Source organism: Microtus oregoni, unplaced genomic scaffold, assembly GCF_018167655.1.
Source record: "Microtus oregoni isolate MIOR12 unplaced genomic scaffold, Mior012 000001F_ref0000356, whole genome shotgun sequence".
Taxonomy (NCBI): domain Eukaryota; kingdom Metazoa; phylum Chordata; class Mammalia; order Rodentia; family Cricetidae; genus Microtus; species Microtus oregoni.
The window spans coordinates 32,322,312-32,338,986 of record NW_024543060.1 but is presented as its reverse complement, the minus strand read 5'-3'; the positions used below and the strand labels follow the sequence as shown (position 1 = coordinate 32,338,986).

Here is a 16,675-nt window from a genome sequence, read left to right as displayed (position 1 = left end):
TGCATTATTTAAAAAAAAAATCTGAAAGTAATTTCAGATTCAAAAAAAAAACCTTGCTTTCAATTAGAGTAAACATAATTAGAGTGACGTCGTGCTCAGAATGGTAAATCTGCCTTTGAATCTATTAACCATGCTTCCCCCTTGTCCTGTCACTGTAAGGAATTTGGTATAGATCTATAGCATACATTTGTAATGTCGAACATACATGCTCCTCATGGAGCTTGAGAAAAATTAAAAGAATAAAATCATAATGAGCCTTTTACTCTGCCCTCTTGGTGTCCGCCTTTTCATATATGCCCAAATCGCTTCTCTCTCATTTGGAAATGCCATAAAAATCCAATAAATTCAAAGCTTTCAGAACATTGTGAGATATTAAAGGAATGTACTCAAATATACATTGTCTTCTAGTTACTCTGTTTTTGTATTTTGCTAGAAATAATTTTCATTTTTTTTAAAAAAACACTGTACCAGTTGCTATAAGAAACTCTAAAGAATGAAGACATGACTTATCTTAGATCTGTCAATATATGTATCTTTCCCACAATCTTCTTCTTTGCAGGCATTTACCAGAATTATAATACAACATGAATAAACCTAAAAAAATGACTATTGATTTTAGAGAAAGCTTTGTGAAATCATTTAGTCAGTTTCCCCACTTGAGAAATCACTGAATACAACATGTCAATAGAAAAGAACGGAATAGATGTAATACAGCTCTGTGCTTCCTTTGAGTTATAAAAAAAGGGTCACATATAAATCCCCACAGATATACCCTTTTATACTCAAATAAAATGATACTTACCAATTCCCAACTACAAGTCCATCTTTTTACACATTTATTCTTCCCTTTTGAAACCACAGGTTGTGAAAGTGTGTTTTTATGTGTCCCTATTCGCCACTGATCCTTTTAACCAAATAGGTCGCCCTCATCATCACTAAAGTGCCTGTTGTCATTCAGGTAATCACCGCGACTTTAGCTGCCACAGCTACTTCGGATTCTCCCTGTCTCCTGCAAAGCTACAGCTCTTCTGAAAACTGCATTTCATACTGCGCTGAACTCTGTATCCTGTGCCGATTTTTGTTAGGTAATAGTTGATGAGACCATTCTTTTTATTAGTTCCCATTCTTACCGGTCTCCTCAAATGGGGGAAAGGTGGGGGAGGGGAGGGGAGGGGCCAGAAGAGGGCAGAAGGAGGGAAGAAAATACCTTCCCTGAACTGTACAAGCTAAGCTTCAAACGATATCCTAGGAAAGAAATTAAAGACTTCTTAATTAGTGCAGCAATTAAGCTTTCTTGGTAGCATTTTAATCAGCACAGGCCCTATCAAAGGACAAACAGAACGATTTGCAGGTCTTTGAATTTTAAACAGTCTTATTGATTTCAGCACAATACGTCTTCAGAAAACACAGGGAGAATTTTCTAATATCAGTTACAGTACTTTGAGTTTTGCTTATGCAAATTGAATGAAGGTTAGGAAAGACGAGATGGACGAAGAGTACCTTAAATAACAAGAGATGTAAAACAATAAACAATACAAAAGCTTTCAATGCTAAATTTGCCATCGAGTGAGAATCTCAAATCTTTCATAAGTTGATCTCTGTGCCGTGTTAAATACGATTTGCCTTCCACATAGCTGGAAAGAATATCTCGGAAAGTAGGAAAGAAGATGAAAAAAATATATGTCTTCAGGGGTTTTTCAGGTCTATTTTGTTTTGCAACATTTGACTTTTCTAACCCTATTGTTTGATCTAAGGAGCAAGTGGTGGTGGTGGGGGGTCCTTGAAAAGGTTGCGAAGCCTGAGGTGGAGGAGGGGAGGAGTACCTTCTAGGTGGAGGAATATGTTCCCCAGCCTCACTTCTAAGGGAAGCATGTGCTTGAAGCACACGTTACTCTTCAGAAAATTGGAAGTTTGACTGGAAGAAGGGTGGGATTATGGCTTGGTCTGCATCTCTGCTTTGCTTCCTGTTTGTTGCTCTAGAGTGTGGCAGATTTTGAATGAGTGATAGTTTGAGGAAATGGAAGGAGAATGGTAAGGTCAGATTCTGGGCATTGGACTCCCCCTTTCTATTTGTAGGACTAGAAACCGAATGTGTGCATGCAGGCTGGAAACACTACATAATCTGGCATTTTAAAAACACACTGGAGTTTATTAAAGTTAGGAATGACATTCAAAAATAAATTTGTATTTTTTTCTTTTAGAGTTTAACACTTTTTCAGTATTGCAGTTCACTCCTACAATAATTTGACATTTGAAAAAATGGAAATGTTTCTAAACTATATATTTTAAAATTTGTGGTATATACTGGATCCCTACTTTCAGTTAAGGATAGGCTTGATGAATAAAAACCTAATGAAGCTCCTCATCTCAGCATGTTAAAAACCACAATGGTTATCTAGGACAAACAACTGTGAAAACTTCACACATCTTTGTAGAAGGTTATAAACTTTTGTGCAAACATTTTCTGAATCCTTGCACTTTCTGAAAGCCTCCCAATGCAACTATTTTGCCCCTAAAAGTTTAGCATTAATAAGTAAGTCAATAGTGTCACATTTCTTTTTAGAGGTTTCCTGTACCTTTTAATACTAAACTTCAAAGAGTTCAATGGATCAAAAATGATAAAGAGAAAAGTGACAATAATTTCAACACCCAAAGGCAAAAACTCCACCATAAAATTTCTCAAAACTCTAAGCCTGCAACAATAGTTTTTCCAAAATTGTTCCAGTGCTAGTTCTTTCCTTCACATCTTAAGAAATCTCTGAATGTGTGAAGCCAGGTTCAAAACCCAACTCCTCCAGATTTCTAGAGATACAATCCACATGCAGACGTGACCTATGCTCAAATCTTATGCTGGTCAGACATCCCCGAATAAACACCTTCATGCAACAAGTTAGAGAAGACAAGAGGGGGGGAGAAACGCAAGCCCGGGCCCCCTCAGGCAGCTCAAAAGCACAACCCCTTTACAAGACAGCCAGGAAGCTTAGTTTCTGTTCCCATTATTTACAAACACCTTCTCACTGACAAACTAAAAGAGACGCTCCCAAATATAGCAGTACTTTCCAAATATGACAGAAACCCCATAATTATTGTGTTACTTAAATAACATGCTAGCGACTAGCCTTGGGTAGTAAAGGATAACAGATAGTTGATTACTGTGCAAGACAGGTGAATTAATTAGAGTTTTGGGTAAGAAACATCAGTGTGTTTTTGTATTTCACTTTCTAATCCTCGAAGACACTTGATCTCTTTGAAATTTCTAGGTATAATAGTAGGCATGTGTGACCAGTCATGGGGGGGGGGGGTGTGAAAGGGAAGTTCCTTTAAGCCACCTATCTCACGTCAAGAATATATTTCAAAGTCTACAAGGAAATAAAGAATCCTATTCGGGAGCATCCCATTATTCTTAGGCGACTTTCTTCTCTCAACTTGAAAACTGTCCTGAGATTTCTCTATCTTTATATAAAAATTTTAATATAGGGAAAGCATTAGCTACATAAGATAGTACGCTTTGCTTACATGTGAATTATCCTTGGAAAATAATTGCTCAACAGTCATGAGCTGGGGATGTATTTCCTTTTGTAAGTGGTTGCACAAACGCACGCACGAGGGCGGGGGTGGGGGGTGGGGGGCGGTTGTTTTATCCTAAATCCCTGAAGGTGAAGGTGGCAGCTGAGCCACTGCTCTTTCAGGCGCCAGGCGATTGCTCAGAACCTTTTTGGGGTGTTTGTGTGGGGGAAGCTGTGAATCTTCGTGGAAAGGCGTGCAATGTAACGGTAGCAATGCCAGAGAAGTAGCGCTCTCTCTCTCTCTCTCTCTCTCTCTCTCTCTCTCTCTCTCTCTCTCTCTTTCACACACACACACACACACACACACACACACACACACACACACACACACCAGTCTCCCTCGCGGGGAGCACCACTCTGGAGCCCAGCTTTTCTAGGGCTTTCCTCCCACCCTTTCTCCCTGTACCCTCCCTCTTTTCCTCCCCCCCCCCCCCCCCCCCCCCCCCCCCCCGTCTCGCGCTCTCGGAGTCTGCTCCGAGTTCCTGGTTGGATAATTTGGGTTAATACTAGTGAGTGAGGTTTTCGCGGCTTCAAAGGGTATTTCAAGTATCCGGAGCTCCTCCCCTCTGCACCGTGTGACAACAACAACTCGTCCAGCCGGCAGCCTGCACTTTCAGCTCATTTTCTCTCTGTCATTCCCCTCTCAATCTTTGATCAATGTACTTGCCAGGGAGAACCCAAGTCCCTCAACCCTCCTCCTTTTCACCTTCATCCTTAACTTTGTGCTAGAGCGGGACCCACATACCACCAGCCGACCCTCCCGTTCCCCCACCCCCCTCCAGAGCAGCCCGCGATCCCAGCCCCGGGAGAGGACTCGCATTTCTACTTGCGGGACACTTTTGTGCGTTTCTCTCTCGAGCGCCTCTCGCGCTCGCCCCTCCTGCGCTCGCTCTTTCTTACCCTCACCTCATTTTCTCCCCTTCTCTCTCTCTTTCTCCAGCCCGGGTTCCTTCCTAGAGTGGTTCTTGTCGCTGCCCCCCTCGATCCTTGTCCCTCTCTCCCCCTTCCCCTCTGGGGGGTGTGTGGCAACTTTTCCCCCTCGCTTCTCCTCCTTCTGTTTCCCCTTATATGTGACCATGGCAGTGCCGGCGGCTTTGATCCCTCCGACCCAGCTGGTCCCCCCTCAACCCCCGATCTCCACTTCTGCTTCCTCCTCTGGCACCACCACCTCCACCTCCTCGGCGACGTCGTCTCCGACTCCGTCCCTCGGACCCCCGGCGTCTTCTGGGCCAACTCTGTTCCGGCCAGAGCCCATCGCCTCTTCTGGTTCTTCTTCGGCGGCGACCACAGTCACCTCTCCTGGTAGCGGCGGCGGCGGCAGCGGAGGCGGCGGTGGCAGCGGCGGCAACGGAGGCGGCGGCGGCGGCGGGAGCAACTGCAACCCCAGCCTGGCGGCCGGGAGCGGCGGCGGCAGCATTAGCGCTGGCGGCGGCGGCGCCTCCAGCACCCCCATCACCGCAAGCACCGGCAGCAGCAGCAGCAGTAGCAGCAGCAGCAGCAGCAGCAGCAGCAGTAGCAGCAGTAGCAGTAGCAGTAGCAGCAGCTGCGGCCCCCTCCCCGGGAAACCTGTGTACTCAACCCCATCCCCAGTGGAAAACACCCCCCAGAATAATGAGTGCAAAATGGTGGATCTGAGGGGGGCCAAAGTGGCTTCCTTCACGGTGGAGGGCTGCGAGCTCATCTGCTTGCCCCAGGCTTTCGACCTGTTTCTGAAGCACTTGGTGGGGGGCTTGCACACCGTCTACACCAAACTGAAGCGGTTGGAGATCACACCGGTGGTGTGCAATGTGGAACAGGTTCGCATCCTGAGGGGACTGGGGGCCATCCAGCCCGGAGTGAACCGCTGCAAACTCATCTCCAGGAAGGACTTCGAGACCCTCTACAATGACTGCACCAATGCCAGGTAAAGAGCGGAGGGGAACCTCCCGTCGCCCCGGTCCTTTCCCACCCTCCTCCTATCCCTTCCCTCACTCGGTTCCCATCGCCGCCCGCTCCTCGCGTCCACGAGCTGAGCGTCTTGAAGAGCTCGGCCCTCTCCTCTGGGTCCCCAAGGCTAGTCTCCTTCACCCGACCTCCTGGACAAATTCGCACGGCTCCGTGCCGGCCGGGTCTTCCCGATGCTCCCCAGGGCTTTTGGGCTCGGCTGCCTCGGCTCTTGGGATACACAGAGCGGGGAGCAGGAGGAAGGTGCCTTCCCAGGGGTCGCAACACTTTCCAGGGAGTGCTGGCCACCGGCACCCTATCTGGGCACTACTGCCCGCGTGTGCACTCCCGGGTCCTGGTTCCTCCGGAAGCCTCTGGGCACCTATAGGGGAGGAGGGAGGTCGTGACCCTAAGCCCACAGCTTTCGGAAGCGGGGGGATGCGCTCAGGGGTAGGGGGTACTCTAGAAAGAAAGGAGGGTGGTCTGGCAGCCAAGAGCGGTGCTGAGAAGTCTTTAGGGGAACAGTACCTGGGGCTGAAAGAAGAGCAGGGGTGATCGGAGAGGAGAGTTCACGCTGGGAGTTCAACCCCGAAATCCCAGAGGGAAGCTTGTGTAGGGGAGGGGTCTCCGTGTTCGCGAATGTGTGTGTGTGTGTGTGCGCGAGAGAGAGAGAGCGTGTGTGTCCCCTGTGTGTGTATGTGTGTGTGCACGCGCGCATGTGTGTGTCTCCTCTCTCTCTCTCTCTCTCTCTCTCTCTCTCTCTCTCTCTCTCTCTCTCTCTCTGTGTGTGTGTGTGTATGTGTGTGTGCACGCGCGCATGTGTGTGTGTCTCTCTCTCTCTCTCTCTCTCTCTCTCTCTCTCTCTCTCTCTCTCTCTCTCTGTGTGTGTGTGTGTGTGTGTTGGTTGAGAGGGGTAAAAGGAGTACGTTTGCCTCGGGGCAGATGTGAGGGCACAAACTCATTTTGTTCTTTAGGCGATGACCTGGTGTCCCAGTCTCTTGGAAGCTGAACTGGATAAGTGAAAAAGAAAGAGCACAACTTGCTCACGCTCTTTGCAAAGTGCGATTCACCCGTCTTCTTTCTTTCTTTGCTGAGGATAGACGCTAAGGAAAAGAGCTGATGTACATTTTGCCCTAGGATGCTAAGGGCTTGAAGACTTTTCTTCTAGTTTTCTTTGATAAAGAAAGCGTGAGCACAGAGGAGGCCTTGGGACAGTCCCTGACCCAACCAGCTTTATGCTAATGAACGCTCAGTGGGGGAGGATCTACCGAGAGGGGGCGGGAGTGGGGCAACTTGTCAGTTTCGGGGTAGAAATGATCCAGCCGGCTGCTCACAGAGGAAGAAGTTCAGAGGTTCTGGGAAAAAGAGAGTAGGAAAAGTTGGAGATCTGAAGCAGACACTTGGGAACTGGGCGAAAAGATTCATAAACAACTTTGGTACCTTTAAAACGAGATTAAATACTGAGAGAAAGAAAGCAGGGGCTCTTAGCAGAGCTATGGAAACAGGAGCTGGGAGGCTGAGAAGGCGATAGTTGCCACCTAAAAGAAACTGGGGGGGAGGGGGGGAGGGTGCTAAAGCCAGCAGCTATATCTTCTTTGAGACTAGTGTTCGGTAGGGCCTAAGAAGAAAAGGAAGAAGGCTGGAACTCCATCCCGGCCTAACTTAGCTAAAATTCTTTTCAAAGGATTAAAGATGTCTGGGTCTTGACCTCTTATTTCAACTGTGTGTGTGTGTGTGTGTGTGTGTGTGTGTGTGTGTGTGATCCTGCGCGCGCATATGCGCACGCACACATGCTCCTGCTGGATCTAGTGTATGGCCAGATGGCAGTGGGCATGGGTGGGCATGCTGATCACTAAATGCCTTTTAGTCAGATAACTGTCATTCCTGGTTGTCCAGAAGATAAAATATTTGCCCAAAACCCGTCGCAAAAACTATCAGAAGCAAGACAAAATTTGGTTCTTGAGTTATGAACCATGCAAGGTAAAACTGGAAGTCAATTCAGATACTTCTGTTGTCATACTGACTCCGTCACAAATTGAGACGCTGATTTTCTCTTTACTAATGAAATGTCCTCTCTTCTCCCAGTCGTCATTGTGTGCCTCTGATGTCCGTTCACACACACACACACACACACACACACACACACACACACACACACACAGTGAGAATTCCATACAATGGCTATGTGATGTTATACATTCTAAGACTTGAAACGGAAGTTATATAACTGGAGGCTAGTCTTGAAGTTACCATTTCTTTTTTAAGTTTTCTTTTTACTTTCCTTCCTCCTCCTACTCCTTTTGGTCCTCATCCTCTTCTTCCTTACAGTTTTCCTTCTCAAAGTCTCGCAGCAGTTCTAGAGTCTTAAGCTGCAAGGCCAAAGATAAGTGAAATCCAGTGGAACTGTTTATCCTTTTTAAAATATCTCATCTGTACCCCAATTATATTTCACTCTGCCTTAGTATTTGTGATTGAATGTATTGTTCTAAAGTCCTCCTTCAAACTGTTCTTAAGCATGGGAAGTGCTGGTTGACTATTATATCTTGATTTTATATCAACTAAAAAGCCTGCTCAACATAACTACATGGAAATTTTGCAAGTTCACCTGAGAAGGTGTGCGTAGATACCCGCACAGGTTCTTTGAATTCTGCCACAGGCTAAGCAATGGGAAAATACATTTGAACTTTCTCTCACCAAATACACAATTTGCATATAGCACATTACTATTTTAATGATAATGAATATGGTTACCCTTTCATTTCTTCATTTTGAAAGCAATAGCCTGAATGCTTTGTATCTTGAACTCAAAAAATACTAAATTTGCTTTTTCATTTAAATCCAGTTTATGCTTTAGTGTTAAGATTTTGTTTTTATAAATTGATATGAGAGTGACATTGTTACCCAGCTTCTCTCTGTCCTGGGTGTTTAACAGACCAAGGGAAAATTTGCATTGTATTATTGAAAATGTAGAAGTAATAAAATTGCCAGTATATGTTTAGTTGTATAGATACAGTGTGGGGAGGCAGAGAGAGAGATCATAGTATTCTCAGCTGCTTACAGGATGTATATCTATTAAGGACTCTTAGCAATATTTAAATTTCAGGGAATTTTAGGAACCAAAGTGATGTTAAAGGAAAGAAACGTTAATAAACTTCTTGAGAGTGACTCAGGAGCAGTAGCAAACCTTAAAGTCGATTTAATTTGCTTGGGGCTATTGAATTAGTATGCTCTCTATGAAAATGAGAGTAAATGTTGAGGCCATCTGTCACTACCACTGGGAGATGAAAAAGGCACCATCGCCTTGTAGACAGTGAAGCTAAAAAGTATAGGTCTCAGACACTAAAGAAAATGTAAGGAAACACATTGAAAAGTTGTTAAAAGGCGAAGTCTGACCTTGGTCTGTTTCCTCCAATTATTATTTTAAAACTAAACATTAGTTGTCTGAACTTGGCTGTTGCAACAGAGGTCAGTTAATTAACTGCTAACCATTAAATAACAACAACAACAAAAGTAATTATGTACATGGTCAAGTCTGTTTGTGTCAGTCCATTGCTGGTTTGTACATTTGGGTTAAGGTTTGATTTTTTTCTGTGAATTCGTGTAACAAAAAGTGGCTCTTGCATTATGCTATCTAAATGCTTGCATTCCTATTATTGCCAGAGATGATTTTTGTTTCTGTATCTTGGAAGCCAGACTATGACTAGGCTTCTATGTGGCCCGAGATTTGCGGAGGCTTTTTTTTTTCTTATGTTGCCTTATGTCTAACCTTTCACAGGCATGCACATATATTCATAAAAGCATTCTTTTACCCTTAAAGCAGATACTATCCATGAACATAAATTGGAATATTTGCCAAGCCTTATATGTTTCTGGGTCATATCTGACTATAGTTTTAGTGTAAGAAGCACATTTTCCCTTAACTTTTTGCTTTATTTTTCTTGTCAGGGATTTTAATAAAGATAGAAAGATGGGGCAGTATTTACCTAACGTTTTCCTCATTGCCTGCTTTGCATTCACGTGGGACTTTTAATACAAACCGAGATTCACTCACTTCTGATAGACAATCATGACGCTTGGCACAGAGAAATTCAACAATTATTTCATATGCAGAAACTATGCTTTTGAAGTTTTTGTGTTATGGTAGATTAATGGTTCCTATAAAACCAAGTATCTCATTTTATAACATTTCAAAAAGAAAGTGACATGATTAGATAACCAAGCCATAAAATATGAAAGCTAGTTTGGTTTTGCAACTTATTTCTTTCCGGTTTACAAAAGTTAGACAATGATAGTTTAATAGAAAATATATGAATGAGATATGAGAATATCACCCTAAGATTGATTGATATTGATCAACTTGTAGTGTAGATTATAAGTTTTATAGATATGTAACTAATATTTATTTAGTCTGTTTTCTTCCGTGAAATTAAGGTTGAGTTTAATTAATATTGTCAAAAATGCACATGGTTTTAAATGATTTTACTTTTAGAAAAATACACTTTTGGTAAATATTGTGATACAATAAACCTGATTTTCACAAATAATATCTTATTTTTAAAGCTTAAAATCTTATCTAAAATGAATGGTAGCCCCCATGCCCAGTTTACTTACACAAAATTTAATAAATTTGATATAGATTTTTAAAATCACATCCTTATTAGTCAGTGCTTGCTGTTCTCTTTTTTGCTACTGCATTTCATGGGGTTGCATGTAAATTACTGAGACAATATTAGACACCCTCTCCTTGCTTCACTTACCTCCTCCAGTCCCCTGGGATGTGACACCCAATATTGATTAAAGTCTTGGCAGAATTTAAGCATAAATCACTCCTTTCTTTGGCGATTTACTATGTGTGATTCACCGCCATATAAAAACAGAATATGCTTGATTGTTTCTCATTTGATGTTTAGCTTCTGGAATGTAAGTAGCATTTGCAAATTAGCTTAATGTGCAACCAAGTAGTTGTCATTTGAAGAACACTCTGTGACTATCAATCAGTATTCTATTTCCTTCTCAAGTTATTTTATTCAATTGTTTCCTACAATTCTCTTTGCTAATCAAGTAAAACAGTTGTTTTAATAGTGCTGTATTAGCAACACAAAATACAGCCTTTGCAAAATCTAGTGAGAAGTGGGTTTTTCACAGGTTGTAGGTTGTCTCCCTTTGAATCTTTGCATGAAGAAAACAGTTTGAACCCTGCCTTCTCAGTAGGTACAGGTGAGTTTACCGCTTTTAATGAAGTATTTTGATCGCAAGTATGTTTTAGGTTCTTTGCTACACTTCAAAACTTTGTCTAAATTTTATTTTTCAAAGCTATCATTTTCAGGCTGTCAACACAAAACTGTCACCTCAAATTATATGCTTTGGAAATGGCAGGGAATATGAAGTTGTTAAGAACTCTCTGAGTGCTTAAAATGTGGTTCATTCAAGGTATCATCATTTTATATTTCAATTGTTACAAAAACTATAATGAGATTATCATTGGCTAGCATGTACCAGTTTCTATTTTGGGGTAGATTCTGATTGGTCAGTTTGAGATATTTGTGTATAAGAATAATTACTTATAAGAATTCCCAACTTAAATATTTCAGATAAGACTGCATTTATATTTTCAGCCTTTGAGAAGACACGGAGAGGCTTCTTTATCATAATATTTGTTGTGTTCATTGTTGGTCAAAGCCAGAAATGTTCAATTAAAAACAACTTAATTGAGCTTAAGGAAGAGTAGTATTAAAGACTGTTTTCTAAACTAATATTTACCTCAGGCCTAGCAGAGATTTTCTGCAAACTCATAAGATATTAAAATGTATTTACTTTCCTTCTAAATTTTACAAGTATTTTTATGACACAATAGCGAGGTTTTTTTAAAGGCTTTCTTATTGGCTAATATTTGCTTTTTAAAAGATGTGTTCCATACACAAATGGCTTTGCTAGAAGAGTGTATCCGTTAACAAAATGATATTTGCAAACTAGGAACATCCAGGATAAAATATTCAGTTTGTAGTAATGAGCTATCTTTGACAAAACACTGATTGACAAATCACACACACACACACACACACACACACACACACACACACACACACATTTATTTATTCCAAAATGTTCTGATAGTCTGTTAAGTGTGTGTTCATTGTTCCCTAGCTGTAGGCAGTGAATGATTAACTGTATGCGTAAGGTTCTACTTACAAATACACATCCAATCATATGAGAAAATGATCCAAGTTAACACATCATCCAAGTCAAGGACTTCAAGCCAGGTGCATTGAAATTGTCATGGTATCCTCTGATGGATTTTTGCATAAGAAGCTACATTCTCAATTTCCCAATTAAGAAATTCATCTTTAGGTTCTTCTAGATTAAATATGAGACTTGTCAATGGATGAATTTTGTTAAGACTGCAATCTCGTTACCTGATCCCAAATGACTTAGAGTTGGTCCAATATTTCAATCTAGAATTCTTTTATGTTTTTAAACGTAGGAGATTTGACTGCAAGTTGTAAAAGTCAATTTTTTAAACTAGAAAACTCGGTGTCATTTAATTGGTTTTAACTTTTTCTTTGGTAATGTAAGTGTGAGGAAGGATCCTAAACCACACAGCACAGCAAGCAGGGAACATCATCAGTTACTCTACAAAACAGGCTTAGAGAGCGATGATGAGTGCTAGACAGAGATAGAGCATGGGAATCTAAACGAAGCCTTCAAAACTCTCGTCATCTGGGCAGCACCCACATTTCTAGAAAGTTGTTCAATTGAAATAAGCCAGGCGCAGAAAGACAAAGGTTATATTAGTTAACTTACGTATGGAATCTTAAAGGTTGTTCTTAGAAGAGCATGTTAGGTAGGTGCTTGCCAGAAGCTGAGAGTAATATTGGTCAAGGGATACACAATTTTACCTAGATATGAGGAGGGAGTTCAGGAGATTTTTTTGTGCAGTATTGTTTTTATATGTAAACCATTTCAAGTCTAGCAGAGAAATTTGAAGAGTGTATTTGTTGGCCAAAGATTTGTCTGATGTACTATTAAAGTACAGTCTTCACTGAGTGAATATTGAAAGAGTCAGGAGGGAACAGGTTGCATTTTATGAGTCACATTGGATAATGAAATCTTTCTTCAGTAGAAGCAAACAAAGTAAATACAAAGTAGGAACAATTCACAATGTTAAATTGTCTTTGGCTTTATATAGCATCAAGTGTTTCTAAACAGTTAGGCTACTTTTTCCATCACAATAGGAAAAAATAGTCTCACTGTTTTAGCAAGGGCTATCAAATTATATATCAGGAAATTTGGCCAGCTGAAAGGCAAGTACTGAATGGAAACAGAAATTTCTGGGGTAAATAATTTAAGTTAAGCTTTACTGACCATATCTTAACTGAATCAATGTTAATGTTAATCAAGAAGTATTTTATTCACCTGGCATATGAAATATTTTCCTAAAATCATAAATAATATTCTGAAATTTTATTAACAATTAAGAGGCTGTACTAATAATAGCATTGTTATTTTCAAGATGTTCCATTGATGTGCCAATCAAGTATATGACTTGAAGCTGAAACTTTTGAATTCATTACAGCTATGAAAAAAATCTGCTGATACTTTCAACTCTATTCTTATTTCACATTTTAAATATTTAAACTTTATTTAACCTTATTCTCAGAAGGAATATTTCTTGAGCTGTACATCTGTTAGCTTTACAGACCTTTGAACTTTAAGAAAATGACTTAAACCACTTTTATTTTTCATATTGCCAGCCCTACAAGGTCAGATAGTCTTGCATGTACAGCAGGTGTACCTATGAGAATCTGTGATGGATATTTTTATTTATGTGAATTTTATTCCGTTTGATGTCAATGTCTTGATAATGCAAATAACTATGATATATTTAGATAAAAACCTTTACATATGTTCATGTGCATATTTGCAACTGTTGAACATAGGCCAGAGGATAAATGACCTATTCTAGAATTTTTCTTAATTTTCTTGTTTATAATTCATCAAAGCATAAAATATGTTTTAGTTTAGACATTTATTTGCCAAGAAATTTGAACTTAATTTTAGAATAAAGAAGAAGTTATTTGCACTTATATATTTTAAATGCAATTAAAACTCTAAGGGTACAACACTCTTAGGACAATAGCTAAAACTTAATATGTTTTTTAAGTATTTATTTTTATGAAGAATTAAATGTACTGTTCCTTTTCTTTTTAGAGTGCACAGATAAGAATTTTTTGTATAAATATACTTTAAATTATAAGATGAAAAAGTTTAAGCATTTCTTAATAACACTAAATAAATGTGTGTGTACTTGCTTCAAAGTTTTTGTTGGTATACGTCATTCCTTTTTGGACTTTAGAGAAAGCTTATCTCTAAGAACCAGTGGATACATTGTCAGACAATAACTTCATACCCTGAAGAGAAGTAGCTTCTTTAAAGGCTTTGCCATCAGTGAGCTGAGCTGAGGAGGAGGTCAGTGGGTTAATCTTCGTGTCTACATAAGGAGATGCGTATTACCACTTCTTGCCCCAGACTGTAATTGTCTTTGAAAACACTTGGTAAAGATCCAGATAAATTGAAATCAATCACTTTCTCAGTCATTCCATGGCACTTGTCAAGTCATTACACCGGTGGTAACAGTGCAAGTATAGAAAGATGCTTATTTAAAAAAAAAAAAAAAAAAAAAAAAAAAAAAAAAACCTTGTCCATTTAAAATTTTCAACTTCATCTAAGATTCTAGAATTACAAGCAATACCCCCCAAAATTGCACATAGTAGATAAATTTTAGGCCTATTTATTCTACAGGGAGTTCATCTTTTCAGTTGGTTATTCAAATAGAAATATATACTTGTAGCTTCACATTTCCCATCTTCGGGTTTACAATATGTTAGAAGGAAAAGTGATAAGTAACCGAAGTGGCTTCCTAATATTCTACAGCTTGAGAACTCTGATGGCTTTTTTCTGACTTCTCAGAATTAACTGACAAGTGATAAGAATAACCAGAGATGATACATGTCTGCTTTTCTCTGCCTTTTTTCTTCTGCACACCATTGACAGGACATGCAGATTTGAACTTGTAGCCAGGAACAGCGCTTCCATGCTTAAAATTGCCCAAAGACCCCCAGGGATGGAAGCTTGACCTGCTTTTATGAAACCATAGAATTACATTTATACAAGTTACCCCATGGGAAAACAACGAACTGATCCTAATTCAAACCTTAATATTGGAGCCTTCTGGGTCAAATTTGATTTTTTTTTGTAACACCTGTTTGATTACCATATTAGGGAACCTGATATGCTTACAATATTTAAAAATATCATCTATTAGTGATTTTTAATTAACACTGAATACTCAAAAATTTGAAGCTATTTAAGTTTATTCATGTTATTATAGTGTTGATTATTGAAAATAAAATATGTCTTTAATGTATAATTCCTAGACTTAAGGAAGTAAAATTAAAACTTATTTAATTAGAAGATGAACAAATTTCTTGTGAATTTAATTTCCCTCAAGCGGTGAGCTAGCCTAAGTGGAACAAAATATTTTAAAAGGTTGTTTTTCTTGCTATAAGTTTCAAGAACAAAGATTTTATACTAGTGTGTTTCATTTTCCTAGTGTTGCATTCTAAATGGGTACAATTTTGTTTTCTTTTGAGTTGGATTGTCCAGAGGAGTTTCTAAAGGACCTAGTTTTATCTCCATTAGAAACAACTGAACATGGTCACTAGTCCCTGGAGTGCACCTACATTGTTTGTATTTTAGTTGGCTTTTCTTTAGCATATGGAATGGGTTCAACATGGAAATCTGAGGGCAACAATTGGTTCATAGAAAAAAAAAGACCAGAAACTCAATTTTCAGAGTCTGCTTAGTGTCTGGAGTACCCAAATAATTTGTTGCATATTCAAATGTGACTAATATATGTGTGATTGGTATGTGTAGCGTCACAACTCTTTGCTCCTGAGGGCATACAGAGAAGTGGAAGTGTGCTTCCTCTTAGAATGTTTGACATCCTATTCACTAACATCTCAATGCCACAACACCATTACAGGGCACAGAAACACACAATCCTGGGACTAGTAACCGTTTCGGTCATTTCATCAGCAGCTTTGAAGTTTAAGCGATCACATTCCTTTTCCAATTTAAAATCAAAAAGGAATCTGGGACATCATTTGCTTCTTTTACACTTAATATCCATAAAGCCTCCTAGATTAGGTTACTTTTCTATAATGAACCACTTTTGAATAAAGGTATGGAGCTATAGAAATTTCTAATATATAATATGCCATTTATTATCTTCTTCAGCATACCATTTGAAAGAAGTTGAAACACTGCACCAGTGATGGTAACATTTCCTGAAGTCACCTTAATTCCATCCTTATAGAATACCAATATCTGGTTCTGTGTTTGACTGAGTTTCAGCGTTTTCTTTGTCTGGATGCATGATTTTAACTATGATGGAAGGAGGGGAGAAAATAGATGCTAAGTTTGCTGCTGTTGAGAGTAATATAATATGGGAAGGCAGCCTATTCTGACTTTGCAGTGCCAGTGATAGGAAGTTTCTCAAACTTTTTTTTTGTCTTCCATGGATCTCTGAAACTCCATTTTTAATAATAATGATTGATGATACCCACACAATGTGATCTGAGAAAAACAAAAAGACACCTTTAAAAAATTCTCTCTGTAAAAGTGTACAAAAAGAAAAGAAAGAAAACTTATCTTGTAGGAAACATCTCTAAAAGTGGAAGATTGCTTATAATGCCCAGGCATCTCCATCTACTTAGACTATATGTCTTCAGATAGCAAACTAAATTCTATCTCCATAAACATCCTTATCATCTGAACTATCCTTTTATTGATCCCTTTTTTCTTTCTCAGGAAAGCTTACATGAAATTGTAAAGGAAATAGGAACCCTTTACTATGAAATCTACCTATAATCATTTAGCCAAGATCAGAACAAACCTTGGGTTTTAAATTTCTGGTGTTTTGATTAGAGTTTCTCAATTACAAAATGTGACAATATACTTCATTTCTATCAAAGTGTTTCATTCCAGGTTTAGGAAATAAAATTAGAATGATACATTTGATCTGGAGTAAACTTTCTTGCTTTTTTGTTTTGGGGAGTGGACTGAATAAGGACCCATGACAGGAACGCTGTTTGTTTTTCACAAAAGTTGTTTGTGATTTCAGGTAC

General features: G+C 39.6%; 1 protein-coding gene across 1 annotated transcript in view; it reads left to right on the top strand.

The window, feature by feature from the left end:
- The first annotated feature begins 4,352 nt into the window (after window positions 1-4,352).
- Dach1 (dachshund family transcription factor 1) overlaps window positions 4,353-16,675 on the top strand; it is a 359,268-nt gene continuing 346,945 nt past the window's right edge. Inside the window, exon 1 of the mRNA XM_041667539.1 lies at window positions 4,353-5,469. Coding sequence (XP_041523473.1) covers window positions 4,643-5,469 — 827 coding nt within the window. The 5' untranslated portion in view covers window positions 4,353-4,642. The remainder of the gene's footprint in view (window positions 5,470-16,675) is intronic.